This window comes from Panthera leo, chromosome E3 (genome assembly GCF_018350215.1).
Source record: "Panthera leo isolate Ple1 chromosome E3, P.leo_Ple1_pat1.1, whole genome shotgun sequence".
Taxonomy (NCBI): domain Eukaryota; kingdom Metazoa; phylum Chordata; class Mammalia; order Carnivora; family Felidae; genus Panthera; species Panthera leo.
This window is the reverse complement of record NC_056694.1, coordinates 10,258,566-10,280,071: the sequence shown is the minus strand read 5'-3', so window position 1 is coordinate 10,280,071 and position 21,506 is coordinate 10,258,566. Positions and strand designations below refer to the sequence as shown.

General features: G+C 60.8%; 1 protein-coding gene and 1 pseudogene across 6 annotated transcripts in view; both read right to left on the bottom strand.

Annotated features, from left to right (window-relative positions):
• Nucleotides 1-268: 268 nt before the first annotated feature.
• LOC122209783 lies at nucleotides 269-869 on the bottom strand (annotated as a pseudogene).
• The window catches only part of ELN (elastin), a 31,523-nt gene continuing 10,285 nt past the window's right edge, over nucleotides 269-21,506 (bottom strand). The window contains exons 6-33 of one of the 6 annotated variants that reach the window (XM_042921951.1): nucleotides 20,255-20,350; nucleotides 19,921-19,980; nucleotides 19,769-19,837; nucleotides 19,035-19,082; nucleotides 18,015-18,086; nucleotides 17,656-17,685; nucleotides 17,148-17,219; nucleotides 16,607-16,648; nucleotides 16,137-16,196; nucleotides 15,798-15,845; nucleotides 14,169-14,255; nucleotides 14,014-14,085; nucleotides 13,248-13,442; nucleotides 12,231-12,284; nucleotides 11,567-11,695; nucleotides 11,308-11,370; nucleotides 10,848-10,934; nucleotides 9,930-9,986; nucleotides 8,799-8,918; nucleotides 8,656-8,715; nucleotides 8,000-8,119; nucleotides 7,296-7,334; nucleotides 5,801-5,854; nucleotides 5,396-5,455; nucleotides 5,063-5,140; nucleotides 4,434-4,472; nucleotides 3,756-3,800; nucleotides 269-1,306 (exon numbers count right to left, since the gene is read on the bottom strand). In XM_042921951.1, coding sequence (XP_042777885.1) covers nucleotides 1,263-1,306; nucleotides 3,756-3,800; nucleotides 4,434-4,472; nucleotides 5,063-5,140; nucleotides 5,396-5,455; nucleotides 5,801-5,854; nucleotides 7,296-7,334; nucleotides 8,000-8,119; nucleotides 8,656-8,715; nucleotides 8,799-8,918; nucleotides 9,930-9,986; nucleotides 10,848-10,934; nucleotides 11,308-11,370; nucleotides 11,567-11,695; nucleotides 12,231-12,284; nucleotides 13,248-13,442; nucleotides 14,014-14,085; nucleotides 14,169-14,255; nucleotides 15,798-15,845; nucleotides 16,137-16,196; nucleotides 16,607-16,648; nucleotides 17,148-17,219; nucleotides 17,656-17,685; nucleotides 18,015-18,086; nucleotides 19,035-19,082; nucleotides 19,769-19,837; nucleotides 19,921-19,980; nucleotides 20,255-20,350 — 2,000 coding nt within the window. In that variant the 3' untranslated portion in view covers nucleotides 269-1,262. The remainder of the gene's footprint in view (nucleotides 1,307-3,755; nucleotides 3,801-4,433; nucleotides 4,473-5,062; nucleotides 5,141-5,395; nucleotides 5,456-5,800; nucleotides 5,855-7,295; nucleotides 7,335-7,999; nucleotides 8,120-8,655; nucleotides 8,716-8,798; nucleotides 8,919-9,929; nucleotides 9,987-10,847; nucleotides 10,935-11,307; nucleotides 11,371-11,566; nucleotides 11,696-12,230; nucleotides 12,285-13,247; nucleotides 13,443-14,013; nucleotides 14,086-14,168; nucleotides 14,256-15,797; nucleotides 15,846-16,136; nucleotides 16,197-16,606; nucleotides 16,649-17,147; nucleotides 17,220-17,655; nucleotides 17,686-18,014; nucleotides 18,087-19,034; nucleotides 19,083-19,768; nucleotides 19,838-19,920; nucleotides 19,981-20,254; nucleotides 20,351-21,506) is intronic. The other 5 variants (XM_042921952.1, XM_042921954.1, XM_042921953.1 and 2 more) reach the window with 5 other exon arrangements.

The window sequence follows — 21,506 nt, the reverse complement described above, 5'->3', positions numbered from 1 at the left end:
GCAGATGAGACCGTAGAGAGGAGGCCATGATACCGTTTCCTTCAAAAGGTTTTCACTTATTAGGCTTTTCTGAAGCAGTTAATTCTCTTTTCTTATTTAAAGGAAAAAAAATATGTTTCATCCGGAGTTATACCCAAGTGATTAAAATGAATTTTCTGCTGGGGATATAGCTCCCCAGATCAGGAAAAAAAAAAAAAAAATTTGTTTTTTAATTAACCACGCAAATAAAACCAAGAGAGCATTAACAATCAAAAACAGTCCCCAAATATCCAGGACAAAAAATAAAATATTTATTGATCTATCACAGCGAGACACAAAGAGATGGGCGGGGCAGGGGCGGGAAATGCTCTGAAATACAGTGGCTCCAGGGAGGGCTGGGGGTTACAGTACTGCATGGGGGGGACCCAGGTTGGGGAGGAGATTCCTGCTGCCCCAGCTGGCACAGCTCCTCACACCCTGGGTGCTCAGGCCCCATCGTAGGGGGGTGGGGTGGGGTGTGGAGGGGTGGAGGCAGGGCACAGGCTGCCGGGACAGGTTAACCAGGTTGACGGTGGGGGCGCCCAGCCAGCTAGTGGTGCGGGGCGGTCAACTGGGGACAAGGATGGATGGACGGATGGACAGACGGGTGGATGGTTTCCACAAGAGCAAGAGGGCTATTCCCGATGGTGGGGGGCGGGGGCGGGGTGTTCCCATCCGAAGGGGTCCCAGCCACGGGGAATAGGTGGGAGATGAGGGGGCCAAGAGGTGGTATGACCGAATCCAGCTTGAGGCTTTTGGTGCTTGGGTACCAACTGGACCGCAGCCGAGGTGGGGGGAGAGGTTCTGGTGGGCAGGGGGAGATGGGGCTGCCCAGGAAGTGTCTGCACCATCTTCAGAGGAGCCCCGGGGAGGGGGTCCCCGAGGGGCTGCCCTTCCCTCCTCCCTCCCCCCCCAGGAAGATGAGAGCACCAGCACGTAGCACCAAGTTCCCCTGGAGATGGAGAGCATATGGAGGGGGGAGCTCCTGGGTGGGAAGGGGGTGGGGGCAGGGGGCCAAGCCCACCCGCCCCTGGCCTCTGAAGTAAGGGGCTTCCTGGGGCCCACCTGGCCACCACTCTTGTGTCCTTGCTTTGCGGATTCCCGAGGCCACCCAGCCTGGCCTGTCCCCTCCTGGGGTGGGGACTGGGGAAGGGGAGTGGGGGAGGGATCACGAGGGGTTTACATTCTCCACCAAGCAGTAGCACCAACGTTGATGAGGTCGCGAGTCAGCGGTCCTGGGAAGCTCACTTTCTCTTCCGGCCACAGGATTTCCCCAGGCAGGCCCCACCTGGGTGGGAGGAGGCACGCGTGACCGTCCGGCCCCCTCTGGGTCCCGCTCAAGCCCCTGCCCACTCAGACCAGCTCCGAGCTCTTCTTACACCCACATCACCGAAATGGGGAACAGAGGCTCCAAAGCCATGAGCAGTCTGGCCGCCACCTCCCGCCAGACTCTGAGCCGTCACATTGCACAAACTCCTTGTGGGCAGCTGGGTGGGAGCAGGGATAGTGATGCAATCAAGACTCAGAGAGGGGAAGAGACCTGGCTCGGACCAGGTCTCTATCTTCTGAGTCTACTGTATTTGAGAAGCCTTTAGCCAGCAGCTCTGAGCAGTCCCCATAAGGGAAAGGAGGGGAAGGGACAGCTGACAGAGTCTGGAGGAGACGGTCCTCCTAAACATGAGGGTGCATCAGATGAACAGGCTCAGAGAAAGGGAGAACTCATAGCGGCTGAGCTGGGACACACACTCAGGACTCCTGCCCCCTCCAGGGGACCGACTGATGGGCAAGCCTTGTTTTAAGCCACTGAGGCACCCACGGTCTGCCAGTAGGGCCTGGAGCTCGACGTGGCTCCTACCGCCACCTGGTGGCAGCGGGCAGCCGAGCGGGACCAGGACAGGCTTCCCTCTGTGAAGCTCACACTGGGGGCCTAGAAAACAGTGTGACAGGGCCACAGGCATCAAATAGTGCCTGACGGAGAGCTGGTACCCTGGACAGGGTCAGGCTGGTCTTGCCTCTGCCTCTTCCTGCCCTGGCCTCAGCTGCCTCCTCTGTGTAGGTGGGGATGCAGGGGAATGTGCAGCCTGAACACACACGGGAGCGGAGCTGGGCTTCTCTGGGTCTCCTTTGGGCACTGCTGGGAGGTGCCTTTGGGGGTGCTGATCATGACCGCCCCCCGCACTCCCAGAGGCACGACTGCATCTTTGAGCGAGGGTGTGGCTCTGGGCCGGGTGATGGCCTCTGTACATCCTGCCCAGCTAGGGGCACCTTGGGTCCCCCACCCACCCCTCAAATTCCCTGACTCTAGGGTCTATTGTCCCACTTTCTCTCTTTCCTTCCCTGTTCCTCTGAGTTCTTCCCTTCCCCACATCCCTTCTCTTTTCCTTGGCTCCTCCGGGTGGGGGTGGGCAGCAGGGAGCGAAAAACTGCCAGGGCTGGCTTGGGGTGAGCCCGGGGGATCCGGGCCCACTCTTAGCTCTGAGTGTGCATGTCGGAGGTAGACGCAGGGATGGGGGGTGGGCGTCCAGCTCCCCCCAGCCTCTCCATACCCTGCTAGGTCTAGTCCAAATGTGCTCCCCTCTCCTAGGCTGATGGACCCCAGCCCCCTGCCTCTGTCTTCCCCTCCCTACTCTGCCCTGTCCCCAGGGGCTGAGTCTCTACTCACCTTGGTATCCTAGGGCTCCCAGGGCCCCTCCAAAGGGCTTGGGAGGTTTGCCTGTGGAGGGGAGGGTGGGGTTTGGGGAGGGGGCCAGGCTTTCCTGCTTCTCCTAGAACCTTACGTTGTACCAGGCCTCCACCCTGTCTCAGGAGGTTCTGAAGGCCTTCCTGCCCCCAGCCTGCCCTTCAGTCCCACCAGCCTGACCTGTGCTGTCCAGTTATGCTCCTTGTGGATGGCATCCCACCTGTGGAGGTCTGAGCAGCTAGGAGGGCGCCCCCGCCCTGAGTCAGACCCTGGCCATGCTGACTGCCCCATCTAACATGCCCTGGGCTTTGGCCTCCCTGACCACCTACTTGAACGGACCTTGTTTCTCCCCTTACACACTTCCTTTCCTTTTCTCTGGGACCTTGTCCGTCTCTCCAGTCACACCAGAGACGGGGTGGGGTGGGAGTGGGGGGTTGGCCAGGTCTCTGTCTCCCTCCTGGTGTCCCATCAAATGCCAGGCTGGGAGCCCCAGGAATGGGATCACTGCCCCCATTCTTACATCCCAGGGCTGAATTTTCTTGGCATCAGAGGGCCAGCCCGAGGCCGTGGCCACTATAGTATTGTACCCCGACTCCATGAAAGTAACTAGGGCCCCGCCTGAAGCGGGGCTCCTCCTTATTGCAGACTCACTGCCAATTCCCAGGCCCCCAGCTCCACCACCTGTGGGGCAGGGAGAGGGGCTGTGAGTATGTCTGCTTCGGGGGAGCCCGCCAAGCCTTTCCGGACAGTGTGGGCCCCACCCGAGAGGGCCAAGTTCTGAGCCTGGGTGTCAGGAGCCCGGGGCTCTGCCTCCCTCGGTGTGTGACCTTGGACGAGTCCCTCCCACTGTCTGAACCTCAGTTTGCCTCATCTGGGACACGGGGCTTTGGAAAAGCTGATGCTCCCTGGCCCTCGCAAGGGAGGTGGAGAGGACTGAGGGGAGGCCCTGTTTCGTGTGATGGAGGTCATGGGTCTGCCCCCCGGGCCTGGCCCTTCTGAGCAGATGGCGTGGGGGAGTTGACAGGAAGGGGCCCGGGGACAGGGAGGCTGGGTGTACCTGGGTAAATGGGAGACAGTCCAAAGCCCGGTCTTGCCGCAACTCCTGTGGGAGGGGTTTGAGGTTGGTGTAGGGCAGGCCCTGCTCCAGCCGCTTGGCCTACTGCCTCTCTGCCCAGGACCACCCCCTCCCCCTGCGTGCCCCTCACTGGCTGAGCAGCTTTCTTTACAAACCTTGTCTCCAGCCCCGTAGCCCCAGCTCATCAGCCTGGTGTCTGTCACCCACAGTGTACCCCCTGACCCTGAGGCCTGCCCCTTTGCCCAGGATGTTCCCTTTCCTGGACTATCCTCCCTCTCTCTCTCTCTCTCCCCGCCCCCCCCCCCCCCCCACCGTGTCTTTGTCCCCCGGCCGCTATCCAGACAGGCCTCCTCTAGGCCCTGGGCAGAGCTGAGGATTTCACAGAGAGATGGATGGCCCCTGCCTCCAACTGGGAATGGCCTGGTGGCCCCTAGGACACCTCCAAGGCCAGTGGCACCTGCAGGTGGACAGGGGTTAGGACCACACATGATTTAAGGGGTGCCGAGCACCCTCTCTGGGTTCTGGGGGCAAGAACAGGCCTTCAGGGCTATTGTGAGCAGGACTGAGGCCTGAGTTGGGGTGGGGACAGGGGACAGGGGTGGGGTGGGGTGCGAAGCAACCTCACACCTGGGCAGAGGAGAGGGCAGGAGAGAAACTCACCGTATTTGGCCGCTTTAGCAGCTGCAGCTGGGGACACACCTGGGGAGACACGGGGTATGTGGGCTCAGGAACAGCAGGGCCCTCCCCGAGTCATGTCCCCTCCTGACCTGCTCGCCCCACTTACCATCTGCCCGCCGACTCATCCGCCCTGCCGCCCTCCCTTATCCATCCCTCTTCCCAAAAGTCTTTAGTAAGCTCTTCCTGTGTGTCCAGGCTGGAGCACGCAGGACGAGATTCAGGCCGGCTCGGATAGGGGGACACAACGGATGACCCACGGAAGAGGGAAATGTCAACACGAGGCCCGCCACGGTGGCAGAGATTTTGGGGGAAAAAAAAATTCCCTCCTGACTTTGCTTTCCTTCTCTGGAAAATGGGCACAACCATCATTGTCTTGATGTACTCCCACTTAAAGTGGTCTGGGAGGCTGATGGAAGAGAGGGAGGGGAGGGGGCGCCCAACTGCAAGAGGGTGTTTGCTGAAGGTCCCCCAAATGCTGCAGGCCAGCCTGGGGCAGGTGCGTGGGGTGGGAAAGAAGGTCAGTCTCTGCGTGTCTCTCTCTCATACACACACACACACACACACACACACACACGACCCATGAACGCTCTGATTCCAGAGTAGCCACTCACCTCCAAAGCCCCCAACCCCTGGGATGGCTCCGCCGGCTCCGAGCCCCCCAACTCCCAGGGCTCCGGCTCCCCCGAGGCCTGTGGAGAGAGCCGCGTGTTCAAATCCCGATGGTGGGAATAGCTGGTCTGTCTGCAGACAGTGGGGTTCTCATCCTTGGACCCACGTGGAGCCTGAGCTCCTGGGGCCTCGAAGGGCTGGGCCCTGGGGAGACGATGCCTCTGAGGGCCCCGGGGGCAGGTCGGGGACTCTGTGCTCCATGGTGCACGGTCAGAGGCCTCCCCGCCCCAAACCCCAGGGCCTGGGGGCCACCCCCACCTCCAATCAGCACTCACCAAACTGGGCAGCTTTGGCAGCGGCTTTGGCAGCAGCAGCTGAGGCAGCAGGTCCGGCTCCTGGGGACACAGGAGGAGCTCAGAGTGAGGGACTCTCCACTGGTCAGCATTCCTCCCTGCCCAGCCTTTCCTGGGCTTTATTTATTTATTTATTTATTTATTTTTTAATGTTTCTATTTAGTTTTGAAGGAGAGAGAGAGAGAGAGAGACAGAGCATGAGTGGGGGAAGAGCAGAGAGAGAGGGAGACACAGAATTCGAAGCAGGCTCCGGGCTCTAAGCTGTTGGCACAGAGCCCGACGCGGGGCTCGAACTCGCAAACGGTGAGATCATGACCTGAGCCGAAGTCGGACACTTAACCGACTGAGCCACCCAGGCGTCCCACCTGTCCTGGGCTTTTGACTCACCTACCACACCGCCTGGGACACCTACTCCGCCAAGAGCCCCCACCCCTGCAGCTCCTGTGGAGAGATGATGGAAAGTCAGCACCCCAATTTCTGCAGGACGAGGTCTCCCTGCCCCGGGGATGCTAGGCAGAGCAGACGGGTGGCCAAAGTCACGTGACCCAGCGGAAGGAGCCTCGGTATGGGTCCTGGCTCTGTCCTGACCAATCGGGCAAGGGGGGGACCCCTTTGAGCCTTGGCCCACCCATTTTGTCTCCTTCCCAGACAGCTGGTGTTGGGAGCCACAGGTGGCCACAGCGGTGGCTACGAGCTGCGGAGGGCAGAAGACGCGCGTCTCGGGTCCTGCCGATCCTGTGTTCAAATTCTGCTTTCTCACTATAGCTGTCGCCTCTCTGACCCCCAGAGCCCCATCTCCCTAACAGGGATGATGATCCTTACCCCACTCACACTACAGGTGTTTGGGGAGCGGACGTACTCTGAGTTCTGAACCTCCGTCCAGTACGGAGCTGCTGCGTATGGCCAGGGAACGCCTTACGCAACAGTCACGGTTCTCTGTGCTTTGCATGCGGTGGCCCGCTTATTATTCATTGCGACAGGGCAGGCAGGCACTATTATCGTCCCCATTGTGCAGATGAGAAAATTGAGGCCCGGCAGAGGCTACGCGGCGTCCTCAAGTTTCCGCGGGCAAGAAATGGGAGCCAGCGCCCTTAACTGCTTTGTTTCCCTGGCAACGTCTGTTAGACTCAGGCAGGCCAGCAGCCGGCAAGGAACAGGAGAGGGGCCTGTGGGCCACCAGGCCCGTGGGGGGTGGGGTGGGGGCCAAGGAAGCCGGGATTTTCCAAAGTGGAAACGGGCCCCAAGCGGACTGGCCGGGGCCGGTTGGCGGTTCCCTGGCAGAGGCCGAGTCCGGCTCCTAGGAGGCCAGGAATGCGGGGGCCACAGACAATGTGGGTCTGTCCAGGCGGGCTGCCACGTCCTCCAGGCTCGTGGCAGGCACAGTCATGCTGACAGCGAGGCAGGCGGGAGGTGAGCCTAGACGAGGTGTCCTGGCTGTGCTGGAGAGGAGGCAGGAGCTGCCCGGCCGACAGTAGGCGGGGCCCCTGGCCTCGGGTCCCATGAAACTGTCAGGGCCAGAAGGGCCTTAGGGACCATGGTCCTCATCAAGGAACCGCCACCGGCGGGGGGGGGGGGGGGGGGGGGGGGGGAGGGGGGGGCGGGGAGGAGGAGGGGGTTTGGAAATGTGAGGGGCGTTTCAAGTCGTCCCGGAGCTGGAAGCATGATAGGCATTTAGGGGGCAGGAGCCAGGTCTACTGAACCATCATTAATGTGTCCTAGAAACTGCCTTTTTCCACCCTGACCATCCCAGCTGTGCGCTGCAAGCTCCGGGCCCCGGGCCCTGGCCCCGTGGAGGAGCGAGGGGTGACCAGGTGTTCTCAGGGCTGATAGGGCGGCTAGCAAGCCACCCAAGGGGGGTGGGCAGTGGGCAGGGCGCACTCACCATATTTGGCTGCTTTAGCGGCAGCCAGGGATCCAGGGACTGGGGGAAAAGGAAAAGAGGGCTGGTCAGCAGCTGAGCTCTGTGCCCAGAAGTTCTGCCTCCTCCAGGCAGCCCTCCCTGACTTCATCAGCCTTCATCGTTCGTCTCAAAGCCCTGGAACAGAGACTCCCGGCCCGGAGCTCACCCTGACAGGTACAGAGCTCCGGGATCTAACCGTGCCACTGCCAGTCTGGTCTGGGGCTGCTTGGAGGCTGAACTGTGCCTCCTTCTTCCAGTGTGATCTGCCTGAGGCTGGACGCAGAGCAGGGGCTAGGTGAAGAACTGGAGGTCCTAGTGGCCCTCTTGCCACAGTGCACTGCTGAATGGGAGCCAGACTGGCCCACTCATGCCCGCTGACCCCAGGGACCTCCACCCTCCTTTCCTGGGTTGTGGGCTCCTTTTCACTTCGGAACCCCGTCACTCCTCTACTGAGCAGGCAGAAACTCTGAAATCTAGCAGCCTGGGGGCACTCCCTTTGCCTGGCCTGCCCCCCATCTGTTAGCCTAGTCGTCTCTGACTGCTCAGGAGGACCTGATGGGGAATTTACTACGATCCCCTGAGTAAGGCTCCCGGGAGTGTGTGGCCAGGAAGAGAGGTCTCCCTCCTCCGAGCTCAGGGGGCAGTTTCCGCCCAGCCCCTAGAAGGCCCCTCACCCGCACCCGCACCAAAGCCAGGAACGCCAACGCCAACTCCAAAGCCAGGAACGCCAGCACCAACTCCAAAGCCAGGAACGCCGGCACCAACTCCAAAGCCAGGAACACCAGCAGGAAGCCCAGCTGCAGCCCCTGGGGGAGATGGGCAGGGGTGCGGTGGCAGCAGGTAGGGAGCATGCGCCCCTGGGGGTGTCCCACCCAGGAAGCCGAGTCAGGCCCCAAGGGTGGGGCCCAGACCCATGCAGGGGTCTCCTTGCCCTTTACCTGCCCTCTGTACTCCTACCAGGAATGGTCTTCCTAAAACTCCCACTGACCACCAAGTCTAGCCTCTCCCAGTCTGGCATTCAGGGCCAGACGGTGGCTGTGGACACCACCGTCCTTTCTAGCCTGATTCCCCGCCCCCCTACCGGCTCCTTCCCTCTTGGATTAACTCACTTCTGACAACCATCTGCAACATTTGCCGTCGGCACCCGTGTGTCCCATATAAGGACAGGAAACTCGGAGGTTGCTTCGCTAGTGTGGGACCCAGGGCTTGAACCCAGGTCTCCCTCAGGCCCAGTCTATGCTTCCAACCCCTCTGGTGCTGAGGCTGCATATCGTGGCTTGGGTCACACTGGGCCAGCCCCAGGCTCGCAGGGGTGAGGGGAGAAAGGTGGCAGGGCACTCACGGTACTGGGCTTTGGCGGCCGCTTTAGCAGCGGCTTTGGCTGCATCTGGGGTCCCCACTCCTGCAGGGGGAGGGAGGGGGGTTCAGAGATGGCACCCATGGAGGATTCAGAGGTCCCTCAGGCCCTCTTACTCAGTAGCTCACCTGTAACACCACCAGGGCCAATGCCAATGCCGGGGCCAATGCCGGGAGCCACGCCGGGAGCCACGCCGGGAGCCACGCCGGGAGCCACGCCGGGAGCCACGCCGATTCCAGGGCCTAAACCTGCAAGAACGGAAGAGCTAATTCTTAACCAAGTCCTGACCAAGGAAGACAGAGCTGCAGGCTGGAAGTCCAGAGCCTTGAGATCTTGTCCCAGCCCAGACACAGACTTGCTGTATGACCTTGGACAAGTTACTCTCCCTTGATGGGCCTGAATTTCCTCATTCCTAAAATGAGACATGTGTGGGATCAGGAGCTCTTAACCTTTGGAGGACAGGGGCCCCTTTGAGACTTCTGGGGGTGATGGAGGCGGTTATACAGCAAAGGGAACTCTGCAAGACAGGTAGACCCGGGCTCACAGCTCAGCTCCGCCGCCATTTGGCTGTGTGAATGTGGACGTGTCTCTTAAGCTCTCAGAACCTCAGTTTCCACATCGGTAAAATGGGAACGGTAGTACCAACTTCACAAAGTCGGTGTAAGGATTGCCTCCGCAAACAGCAGCTTTGTATAAAAGGGGTTGTTTGTCATATGTGAGTTTGGGGGTCAGCAGCCCCGACGTTGAGATGTTCTCTGGCCTAGACAGTGCTGAGTTGCGTGGTCTGAACCTTGATATCTGCAGGTCCCCAAATTGCCTCTTTGCCCCCGCCCTGGCCCAGGGCCTGGCTTACAGATGGGAATCTAGAAGGGCTGCTGTGGTTTGGCATATTCAGGAAGGTGCTGGTCAGGGAGCCAGAAATACCGCCAATAGCTCAAGGAGATGGGAGTCCAGTGAGCCCAGCGTGAGGTGCCGAGGGGGGCAGGCCCCGGCTGGACTCGGAGGCGGCGAGGGCTTTGGGAAGGATGGGGAGCCCGGTCCCGGAGGGCTCACCAGGACCTGCTCTCACTTTGCTTTCCTGATCAGGACTTCACCCACACCCCTAAAAGTGGTCAGATAAGCCAACGATTGTGAGAAAGCCCAGGATGTGACAGCCCGAGGGCACTTGCCTCCTTGGGGGGAGTGGCGCCGCTAGACCCTAGAACAGGGAACATGAGAGAGCCGTGCTCCAGAATGGGGGGTTGGGGGGGGACACTTACCAAACTGGGCGGCTTTGGCAGCGGCTTTGGCGGCTGCGGCGGCCGGGGTCCCCACTCCTGGAGGGGTGAAGAACAGGGATCAGGGGGCAGTCCCTGGCACCCCTCCCCACATCCTCCCTTCCCCTTCCCCGATTTTGGAAAGACCACCCATAGGGAAATGTCCCCTCCCCCAGCAGACCCTCCCCACGCTGCCTCCTTGCCCCTGCAGACAGAGAGGGAAGCACATGGAGTCGGCCTGCGTCCCACTCCGAGGATGGCCCACTAGTCAACCTAGGCACGTCCCTTCCCTGGGAAGCGGCCCTGGGACTGTGACATTTTAGCTCTGGCTATGGCAGACCGGAGCCCAAAGCTGATGAATTGAAGCACAGACCCTCTCCTCATCCTCTAGAAGGCTTGTGCAGCTTTCTGCTGATGGTGGTGTTTATTTAAAAAAAAAAGAAGAAGAAGAAGAAAAACAAAAAGAGAAATTCCTAACAGTGCCGTATCCCAAATGGGAGGAAACAGCCCATTTCTTAGGGGGAAACTCAGAAGGGAAATTTTCTCCCGGAAAGAAGACACACAGAAGAGAAATCTGGTGGGGAAAAGCCACCGAGGACGTGAGCCCAACGGTGGTATAGACCTTCCCGCCTGATCAGGAACCAGAAAGGCCCCTGGAGTGAAGGAGGCCATCCAGCCCTGGCAGAGCACAGCTCGGCCATCTAGCTGGATGACGGCTGACTTCCCGAGCCCCCCCCACCCCGGCAAGCTGGGGTCCCCTGGAGGGTCTTCCCTCCAAAGGGGAATTCGCCCTCTCCCCTCCCCACCCCTGGGCTCCGTGAAGTCTTGCCATCTGCAAAGTGATGTACTTGACCCGGTCAACTCCAGGGCTCCTTTCGTGAGACAGAGCCACCCCTCCTCTGGGTTGGGGACGCAGCTCACCTGGCACCCCTCCTACGCCTGGCACGCCTGCTACTCCGTCTCCGATGCCTGGCACCAGCCCGCCCAAGCCTCCGACCCCTCCAGCACCTGGAAGAGCAAAGAGCATCAGGCTCCTGGGAGAGGGAAGGGGAGACGGTGGAGTGGGGAACAGAATGGCTGCATGGGCACCTCCACCTGGCTGATGTGGGGTACAGCTGAGAAGCAGGGCTGATAACCATAGTGGTGAGCAACTGAAAAGGGCAGAAGAGGTCAGAGTGGCTTCGGAAGATGGGGTCGGGGGACTCCTGACCTTGACCCAGGCCATTCAGCCCCAGGGGCCTGAGGGTGGGGTTGCTCTGCCCTCTCGCTGGAGAACTGCTCTGAGCTTGGAGCCTGGGCCCCAGGGGAAAGCAGGGCTGGGGTGAGCAGGAGGGGAGGGCACCGCCCTGGGTGTGGGGACAGGCAGGGCAGGGGCACTTACCGTACTTGGCTGCCTTGGCGGCTGCTGCTGCCTGAGCTGCGGCTGCTGCCTGGGCAGCGGCTGCTGCGAGGAAAGAGAGAAAGTTTGGGGCATCTCAGTGGGGCTGGGCGAGCAGTGCTCATACCCAAAGTTGCTGGAGGCCGTCCTCGCGCGCGTTGAAGCCCAGTCTACGCTCCCTTGCGCCCCCCTGCCTCTCCCCCCCCCCCCCCCCCGCCAGCCCTACAAAAGAGAAGTTTCCCCAGATGGAACTAAGGCTCACCGGAAAGGTCAGCTCCAGGGACAGCTCCAGGGACAGCGCCCACTCCAGCTCCGACACCGTAACCAGGAAAGCCCCCGGCGCCGATCCCGAAAGTGGGAATGCCTCCAACTCCCACTCCCACTCTGGCCCCTGCAGAGGGAAGAGAGTTGGGTGGAAAAGCATGTCAGTGAGGGAGGCTGGGGAGGGCTCTGGGGGGTGCCGGTCAGCCGGAAAGACGATGCAAACCTCTCCCAAGTCTGATGAATGAAGGACCGGAAACCATAGAATGCACGGGCCTCCTGCCAGCCTCCTGCGGGGAGCATTTACGGACACCCTGCCCCCTCTACTCTCCAACCACTGTCTTCTCTGAAGGGCCCCTTTGTCGGCTATAGAGAGATTGTGGGCAGGTCCCGTATCCCCAGTCAGGCTTGGGCTCCTCTGAGAGGGCCCCGGCCAGGGCAGGGAGGCTCAGGGACGTGGTCTCCACTGGGAAGGCCGTACTGGGACTCTCCCATCACTCAGCCCCATGGCCTCGTGGTGGGAGACGACCAGAGGAGACATTGCCCTGGGGCCCAACAGTTCCAAGTCCCAGCTCTTGTCAGTGGCTTGTGATGTGACCTTGGGTAAGTCACTCCCCTTCTCTGGCCAGAACAGGATGGGGCAGAGCTAGCCACACAGCGCTCACCGTATTTGGCTGCTTTGGCGGCTGCTTTAGCGGCTGCAGCTGGTGACACAGCTCCTGGAGAGGCCAAGGGGGACACAAATGACTCAAAGTTCTACCTATCCGTTCACCCATGCGTATCCGCATTTACTCCTCTGACCATCTGTCTACTTAACCACCCGTTCGTCCACCCATCGACCTACCCACGTGTCTGTCCATTTGTTTGGCTATCCTTGGACTTCAGTCCACCCGCTCAACGACTTATCTCTCTGTCCTTCTGTGCACCTACCTATCCATCCACTTATTCACTCATCTGCCTATCTGGCCATTCATCTATCCATCCAATCATTCATTTTGCATTTGCCTTCCACACACCCATCTAGTCATTTGCTCACTGAACCATGTGCTTATCCATCCATCATGCATGATCCAGGCACCCATCTATCCAGCCATCCATCTTTCTAGCCACTTATCTAGGGCCCCATCTGCCCTTCCATCTGTCCTTCCATCCCTGCGTCATCTATCCATCCATCATTTTACCCATGTGTCTAGTCATCCATATATCTACATATCCTTGTTCTGTCCCTTCATCTACCCGTTCCCTCATCCATCAACTTGTCTACTCACCTACTCACTTGCCATTCACCTACATACCCAAGTGTCTGTCCATCCATCCATCCATCCATCCATCCATCCATCCATCCACTTACCCACCATTTACTGAGCACTTATTCAGCTAAGGGCTGGGAACACAGAGATGAAAAAGAAATGGCCACTGCCTCCAGGAGCACACTGACAGCCAGAGGATGAATTAGAGAAGATGACGCTGGCAGTGACTAATTAGGAGGTTGTTACAGCCCAAGGAGGAGAAGGTGAGGCATGGGCAGTCGTATGAAGAGAAGAGGATAGATGCGTGAGGTATTGGGGGGAATCTGAAAGTCTTAGCAACAGTTTCAATATTTCTCTCTTACCCGCGCGCATATGCACGCACACACAGCCCAGCTCACCTAGTCAACCCACAATTCCCCGGGCCCCCAGTACCTGGGACTCCAACACCTGGGACTCCAACACCTGGGACCCCAACACCTGGAACTCCAACACCTGGAACGCCAACACCTGGAACGCCAACACCTGGGACCCCAACACCTGGAACGCCAACACCTGGGACCCCAACACCTGGGACTCCAACTCCCGGGACAAAGCCTGGCCCACCAGGCACCACAGCTCCGGCAGCTCCTGTGGGAGGAAAAGATTGTTTTCCTGGCCGGACCCTGTGGGAATCTCAGAGGGCCCCCAAGGGCATGGCTCTGGTGATCTGTGGGAGAGGCAGGTCCTGAGTGCAGATCCCAGGCAGGCTGGCCTTGCCCCTGCGTGGATCCAACCCATCGGAGAGAAGGGGAGGCAGACGGAACCTGCACAGAGCTCTGCGGGTTTGGATCGGTGGACGGGAAGAGCCCGATCTGTGTCTAAAGTAAAGTCAGGTCTCTCCGCTGGGCGCCCAGGCAGTGGGTGCGGCAGGTGCGGGCAGCCCTGAAGGTAGGAAGGGAGAAGCCAGAGGCTCCGTGGGAGCCCCCTCACCCGCCACCAGCTGGGCCAATCAGTGGAAAGTAATGGCCTTCTGGGCAGAGTGGCCAGAACAGGCAAAGGCAAGGAGGTAGGGCCATCGCATGTTTGGGGCGGGGGCGGGGGTGGGGGCTAGAGGCTGCCATAGATGGATGGAGGTCTTGTAGGGCTGGGCTGTGCAAGGCCCATGCAGATGGAGGGTCTGGGGGCAGGCTGGGGCCCCGGGCCTGCTCAGGGCACTCACCGAATTTAGCTGCCTTAGCGGCGGCTTTAGCAGCAGCAGCAGCAGCAGCAGCAGCAGCAGGAGTCCCTGCCCCTGAGAGACAGTCACAGAGGGTGAGGCCCTTTCCCGGGGACCCTCTCAAGGACACCCCCACCCCCCAGCGGTACAGACGCTACCTGCGATGCCTCCAATCCCAGGAATTGCGCCGGCCGCACCAGGAATGCCGCCACCTCCAACACCAGGGAGAACCCCGGCTCCAGCACCTGCCGGGATGGGGACAGTGATGTGGCTCCCAGGGCCCCGCCCCCGGGAGGCCCCGGCAGGAAGGCTCCTTGGATGCCGGCATTTTAACCAGCACAATCTCCACTGGGAACGAGGCCCAGGCATCTCCGGATGGGCCTGCTGGAGAAGGCCCCCACCCGACTGTTCCTTGACTCACCCCCAAAGTGTCCATTTCAACACGCTCATTAAGGGACTTGTATGTTTTCAGACAAATCCCATCCTGATCACTGCCACATACTGAGAAACCACAAGCGGCCGCTCCCCGGGCCAGAGGGGCCCCTGTAGGAATGTTCAAGGCTTCCTCTCCCTGTGTTCCAAAGCCTCGGCCAAGTTTGTAATCCAAGCGCCTGGCTGCCTGGCTCTGGCAGCCCCCCTCTGTCCCACTCTCCTGCTCCCACATTCCAGCCATCCCCTCCAGCCTTGGGGGCCTAGAGGGAGGGCCTGCGGGGCCTCCAGGGAGCAGGCCTCCCGCTCAGTACTCTGCCCCTCCCCCCCATCCTCCCACCTTGGGCCAGTGGGGAGATGTCCTCTGTCCCATCTCGGTACAGGAAGGGCTCCCCCGGGAACTAGAGATGAAGCCAAGGGCTTCAGTCCCAGTAGACTGATTCTGAACTGGGGGATGATCTGGGGCAGGGGCATAAATGTTCACTCTGCCCACTACACGGGCGCAGGGAAGGCCTTGCCACCTTTGCTAGTCAAAGCATCACTGACTTGAGCGGGTTGGACGTTGTATAGCACACATTAACTTGATAGTGAACAACAACATTGTTTAAATGCTCAAGTATGCACCACCCAAAATGATCATTCCAACCACCATAGAAACCCATCCCCTCTGCCTGGGCTTCTCCTTCCTATATTCACCACATGGTAAACTCCAGAATCACACATGATTTTCCCTGAGAAGCCTTCCTGATTTTCCCCAGGTAGATATAATGTCTCCCTCTTCTTGACTCCCACCACAGTGCCTGCATTTTCCAGCAGGGCTCTTAGTTGACCCTGGTCTCTGAAATAGATGGAGGGAGGGAGAGAAGGGGAGAGGGAGGGATGGATGGATGGGTGGATGGATGGATGGAGAGATGCAGGATGGAGGGATGGGAGAAGGAAGGGATTGGTGGAGACAGGGAGGGATGGATAGATGAAGGAGGGAGGGATGGAGTGAGGAATGGAGGGGAGACAGATGGGGGATGGATGGATGGATGGATGGGTGGATGGATGAAGGGATGGGAAGAAGGAAGGATTGATGGGTAGATGGGAGGAGGAATGGATAGATGGAAGGAGGGATGAATGGATAATGGATGGATGAAGGGATGGAAGGAAGAATGGATAGATGGAAGGATGGAGTGATGGAAAGAAGGAAGGATTGATGGATGGATGGATGGATGGGAGAATGGATGATATTGAAAACACTGGATAAATGGTGGGTCAGAGGCTGCCTTTGTTTGTTCTCTGTGAGGCAGGCTCCCAGTGATAATAGGGCTGGGGGGCTGGACGGCTGGGGGCTGGGGGCTGCCAGGGGCACTCACCAAACTTAGCTGCTTTAGCTGCCGCTGCTGCAGCCTGAGGGCCAACCCCTAGGGAAGGGGAAGGAGAGAGAGACTCTGAAAACTGCCCTTGTGTCTCTGAGCCCACCCGTTCCAGCCCCACGAGAGCCAATCCTTTCATGTGTGGGTGTGGGTGAGGGACTTCACAGCAAGCAGAGGCTGACGGAACTGCCCCCACCTGAGAATCTTCTCCAGGCTCAGACTGGGGTCTGGATGCACGGTGGGCTGGCCTGCATTCTCGAGAGACCCTGGCCAGCCCTGCGGCTCTGGAGCCTGGGTGACTAGTGCCCCTTGAGCTGACAGTTGGGTGAGATTCCTTACCTGTCCCTGTTGGGTACCCAGCCTTGCCCGCAGCGCCAGCCACTCCTCCTGGCCCATAGCCTGTGAAACAGAGAGGCTCAGTGGGCATCTGTACAGATCTCACTGTGGCTGCCCTCCCTGCCCTGCCCTGCCCTTCAGGGGTCAGGCTGCCCGGAGTCTCCACCCTATCACTCCCAGCCAGAGTTAAAACAGATTCAAATGCGTGTGGGTTGCTTCTTCCCGTTTTACAGATGAAAATACTGAGGCTCAGGGAAGAAACTGGTTTACCCAAGGCCTGGGGCTAAGTGTGAGGACCAGAATTGAGAACCAGGCTGCCTGAGTCCAAGATCTGTGTTCCCTTGTTAGGGAATTCCCTTTCCAAGACTTTGTTCCATCCCCAGGTGGCTGCTCTCCTAGTGGAATAGGTCCTTGCTAAGACCCTGCGGCTGGAAAGCACTACAAGCCCATCCGTTTAGGAGGGTCTTACTCACCATAGGGCAGTTTCCCAGTGCTGTAGGGCAGTCCGTAGCCACCTGAAGAGAGGGCAGGGTGGGCTTAGGGGCTGCTCCATGGCAGTCCTGTGCTGGGCCCCCACTGCCTGGGTAGACGGACCTACCCCCACAGGTACTGAGGCCTGAGACCTCCCTACGCGCACCAAAGGTCCTGCGCAGAGGCTCTCGGGAGTGCAGATGCCCTCGCTGGAGGAGGGAAAGGGATCCCTGCTCCAGGGAATGATGGAACAGCGCTCCCCCCACAGATCCAGGGCCTGCCATGGCCTTAGAATCCTAGTATCTTCCTGATTAGTAACCTCCCAACAGGAACCATCTCATTGTCTGAGCTGATTGCGGGGGTGGGGGCTGACATCGGAGGCGTCTTTCCATCGGAGGGTGTTTCTTTCCATCAACACAGATCGCTTCCCATCAGGGCTATGGGTCTCTGTACCTGTGCCCACGTGTGCACGTGTGTAAACATATGTGTGCATGTGAGTGAGGCCCAGTGAGTGGCACCTCTTGAATCGTCCTTCTGACTTACCTGGCAGCTTGGGAGCCTTGATGGGGTACCCCAGCGGGACTCCAGGCTGCTGGCCCCCAAAGGGTCCAACTCCTGCGGGAACAAGGAGAGCAGACTCAGGTCCCAGCAATGTGGGCCAGCAGGCCTGCTCAGCCCTCAGCCTCACACTTGACTTTCTGCTCCGTGGGAGCAGCTGATCAGTGGTCGGCTCAGTGCTGGGTCACTTCCTCCCGGGAAACTGCCGGGCGCTCTCCCTCCTGGGGCTCGAGCCATGAGTTGGGGCCTGCAGCTCTCACAGCATTTGGCACAGACTGGTGGGGTTTCTGGGCTCATCTGGCTGCTGCTTGGACGGAGGGGTTGGGTGGGGGGAGCAGCGTGCTGTGCCGAAGTCCGTCCGAGGCCTGGGGCAGGAGGCATGAGGGAAAGTGGACAGGCCTCCAGGGGATTCTGGGTGGCCCCGCCCCTCCCTGCCTGGCTGGTTCCTCTGCTGGCCTGCCCGCCCACCTGGGGACACCCAGTTTGGCCTCACCTGGGATTCCAGCAAAAGCTCCGCCTCCGCCTGCAACGACCAATGACAAGGAGCCGTCACTGGGGCCCTGACGCCATGGGGACCAGTAACCGGGGCCAGGAGGCACTGAGGGGCGGGCTGACCAGAGCACGGCCAGTTCTGCCCAGATCCCCCGTTCCAGGCTGCCCTCACACACACTGTGGGATTTCTGAGAGGAGTGCTACCCATCTTGGCCAGTTGTACCAGGACTGGAGCCCAGGAGGTGCCCGTCCAGAGGGCCCTGAGCCCAGGGTCCCCCTCCCCACCCCCACTCCTGGCCGGAGAGGCCTGAGGGTGGGTGGAGATTCCCACCATGGGCTCCCAGACCGCTGGCCGCATACCTGGGGTCTTGGCCTTGACTCCTGTTCCGGTGGGAACCCCGGGGAGCACCCCCACACCCGGGAACCGAGCTCCTATGGGGGCAAAGGGAGGGAGCTGGCGGTGAGGGTGGGAAGGCAGGCCTCGCAGACACCCACACCTCCCTCGGGGCACACAGCTGACCTTCTGTGCTGACTGTCAGCGACAGGCACGGCTCAGGTGGTGATAGGGGCACGTGGGGGTGGTGACTCTCCTTCCCCGTCTGACCCAAGGTCAGAAGACCTGAGTTTGCACCCCATTTCCTAGCCTCTTGAGCCCGCGCCTCAGTTATTGGAGTTAATTTCCAGCCAAGCAGCACATCGTCCCCAGAGAAGGCAGAGAGTTAAACCCTGCTCGAGGCAGCAAGCCTGCGCCCCTCGGGGGCTCTCGCTGGAGGTGCGGCCACACCAAACAGGAAGTGGCCATCTGCCGTGGCTGGGAACTCTCTGTTTGCCAGCATCTGGTGGTTCTACCACTCATGTCTCCACTGGGGCTGGGCCACCTCAGCCGGAGGGACAGGGGGAGGGCCACTCTGTCAGCAAATCCCTCCGAGCAGGCTGAATTTGGGCTTTTGGGGGAATTCAGGAGGTCACATGTTGGGTGGGGTGGCCAGGCCCTGGCAGGGAAAGGAGGGCGAGAGGGCAGCTCTGAGGGGTCTCCGGCGGGGCGGATGTGCTGGGCGGGCCCCCTGGTGACTCACAGCTTTTGGGAAACAGCTGGCCACACTGGGACTTGGTGTGTCCTCGGGGGGCCCTTCTCGGGCCGTGACGAGGGTCTGGGTTTGGGCCGAGGGTCAGGGTTTGGGGCGGGGTGGGGGGGTGTGTGTGACGCTGACCAGACTTTGTGGGGAAAGATGGCCAGGCCTGAGCTTTGACGCTTAGGGAGACAGGGCTGGTCCGGGCCCAGCCGGTGGCCCTGGCTTGTGGGGAGGTGACGGGCCACCTGGGAGGCTGCCAGAGGCTGCTCTCCTTGCTCTAGGGTCCCTTTCTTCGTCTTGCCCTCACCTGTGCCTGGGAGCACTCCACCTGGGTAGACACCTGGCAGGCCCACACCTGCGGCCAGAAGGGAAGGTTTGGGCCATGAGCAGCAGCCTGGCCTCTGGGGACCCCTCCCCGCTCCTTCTCTCCCAAGCGGCTCCGGGGCTCCGGGACCAGCCTCCCAGGGCCCAGAGGGCATAGCCAGGGACACATGTGCAGCGGCCGCAGCTCTCCCACGAGTTTCGGAAATCATCCGCAAACCCTTCTGCGTGTGGATTCATCTTGTCTCCTGGAGCCTGTTTACATGGCCGGCTCAGCCCACCTCCGGGCTAACAGCTTCCAGATGTTCCCTCCCTGCTGTGTGGACTCAGGCAGCCTTTTGTTCAACCTGAAGTCACTTCCTCAAGGGCTTGGGGCAGAGGAACGAGCACCAGATGGGGAGTCCGAGTGCCTGGGGCTCAGCCCTGCTCTGCCGTGACAGGCCCTTCTGAGCTGACTGTCCCTCCTGAGCCCCGGTGCCCCAGCTGTCATCTGAATGCCTGCCACAGAGCCTGTCTCTGAGGTCTCCTGCTCTAAGAGCTGGAAGAACGGCCCGGAAGGCGGGCCAGGGCCCGTCTCCCAGGTTTCGGACGAGGCACCAGACGCGGGCCTAGCTGGTTTCCCCACCTACTGCGGCCCTTCCTGTGCGGTGTGCAGGTGGGGGCCTCTGCCCTCCCCGCCCTCTGCCCCCCCAGGGACAGCCCCGGGGACAGCACACTGACCGGGCACTTTCCCAGGCTTCCCTCCGACTCCGACTCCGACTCCGGCTCCGGGCTGAGGCACCACTGCACCTGGCATGGGAGGGGCCACATCACAGTGGGCTCCCCCCAGGCCTGCGGCCCTCACCTGGCCGACTCAGGGCTCACCGCCATACCTGTAGACACTCCTAAGCCGCCGACCCCGCCGATGCCACCGACGCCGCCAAGCCCAGCACCTACGGAGCCGGGACAGGGGGAGGCAAGGGGTCATGCAAGGAATAGTGGGACGCGGGAGGGCCCCGGGCTGCCAGCGGAACGCCCCCCATTACGGTCTGGCCCTGCCTCCGCCTCACTTGGGACCTTGGGCACAGCCGGCTGCCTCCCCGAGCCCCAGTGGATTGGAGGTGAGAATTCCGCCCTCCCGCCTGCCTTCCAGGAAAGGTGCTTTGCAAACTTGTGAGCCCACAGAGGCCACAGGGCCTGAGGCGCGTCCCCAGGAGTGACACTCACCAGCCTTGGCAGCTGCTTTATAGGCCGCGGCAGCTCCTGCCACTCCGCCGGGCACCAGAGCCCCCGGGTAGGTGCCTGCAGGAAAGGCCCCGAGCCCTGCCGAGGGGAGGACCTGGTGAGGCCCTGAGCCCCGGCGCACCGGGCCCTGTCCCTCCTGGGAGGCACATTTGAGGCGGTTTTCTGCTCTCTGCAGGACTTTCACGCCAAGCGGTGGCCCCTGGGCCAGGACCAGGTTCGGCGTCGGAGAACAAGATATGCCCAGGCTGCTCTGCTCAGCCTTGCGAAATTATGGGGATCTTTTTGGGTCAAACCGCCATCCTCCCCTCCTCCAGAAAGCCTTCCTGGAGCCCTTCCGAGTTGAACGACTCCTCTGGGCTCCATTGGCCCCTGGGGCTTCTGTCCTGCTCTCACCCAGCACCCAGCTGTGACCCACTCGTGCCCTGGACAGACGCTCAGCACAGGTGGTCTCACCCTCCCCCCCCATGCTAGCACCCAGGATAGGCCTGGCCTGCGTCCCTGGACCCCAACGGCCCTCCACGCCGAACAGACGCCCTGGGCTTGGCTCTGGCCCCCAGATGCGCACATTGCCTGGATGTCAACGCTCACCTGCCCCGGGGGCCAGCTCCCACAAGCCCACCAGCCCTTGCAGGGGGAGAAGGAGACAGAGCGAGGTGAGGAGAGGAGACGCTGGTGTGCGGGCATTCCCGGGCCCGGCGTGGGAAGGGTCTCGTGGAGGGTGATTGGGAACCAGGCAGTGCTGTGGTCAGTGTGGGGCGCTCAGGCCCCTAAGCTGGACCCAAGCAGGGCTTATGACAGGTCCCCCATGGCAAGTACCAAGCGTTGGGACTTGGGGACCGATCCTGATAAAATGGCAGCTACCATTCAGTGACCAGCTACTATGTGCCATGTAGGCACGATTGTACTGACCCCCCATAACACCCCTAAGCCACACCGTGCTTCCCCTAAAAGGCCTGCCAGATAAAGGGGCGCCCAGCAGGGCTTTTGGGCCGGGGGGGGGGGGCTGGGGCTGAGCAGTCTGCCAGCAGGACCCCACCCGGGCCAGGCCCTGCTCTGTTCCTACCATCAGCTCCCGACCCCAGGCCTGTACTGCTTCCTTGCAGGGAGTCCCCTGGCTCAGCCCAATCTTCCTGCCCTGTATCTGGAACCCCTTCTGTCTCCCACCATCTGTATATCTGTCCATCCAGCCGCCCCTGCTGTCCAGGAGCCTCCTTGCTTGTAGACGGATGCTAAA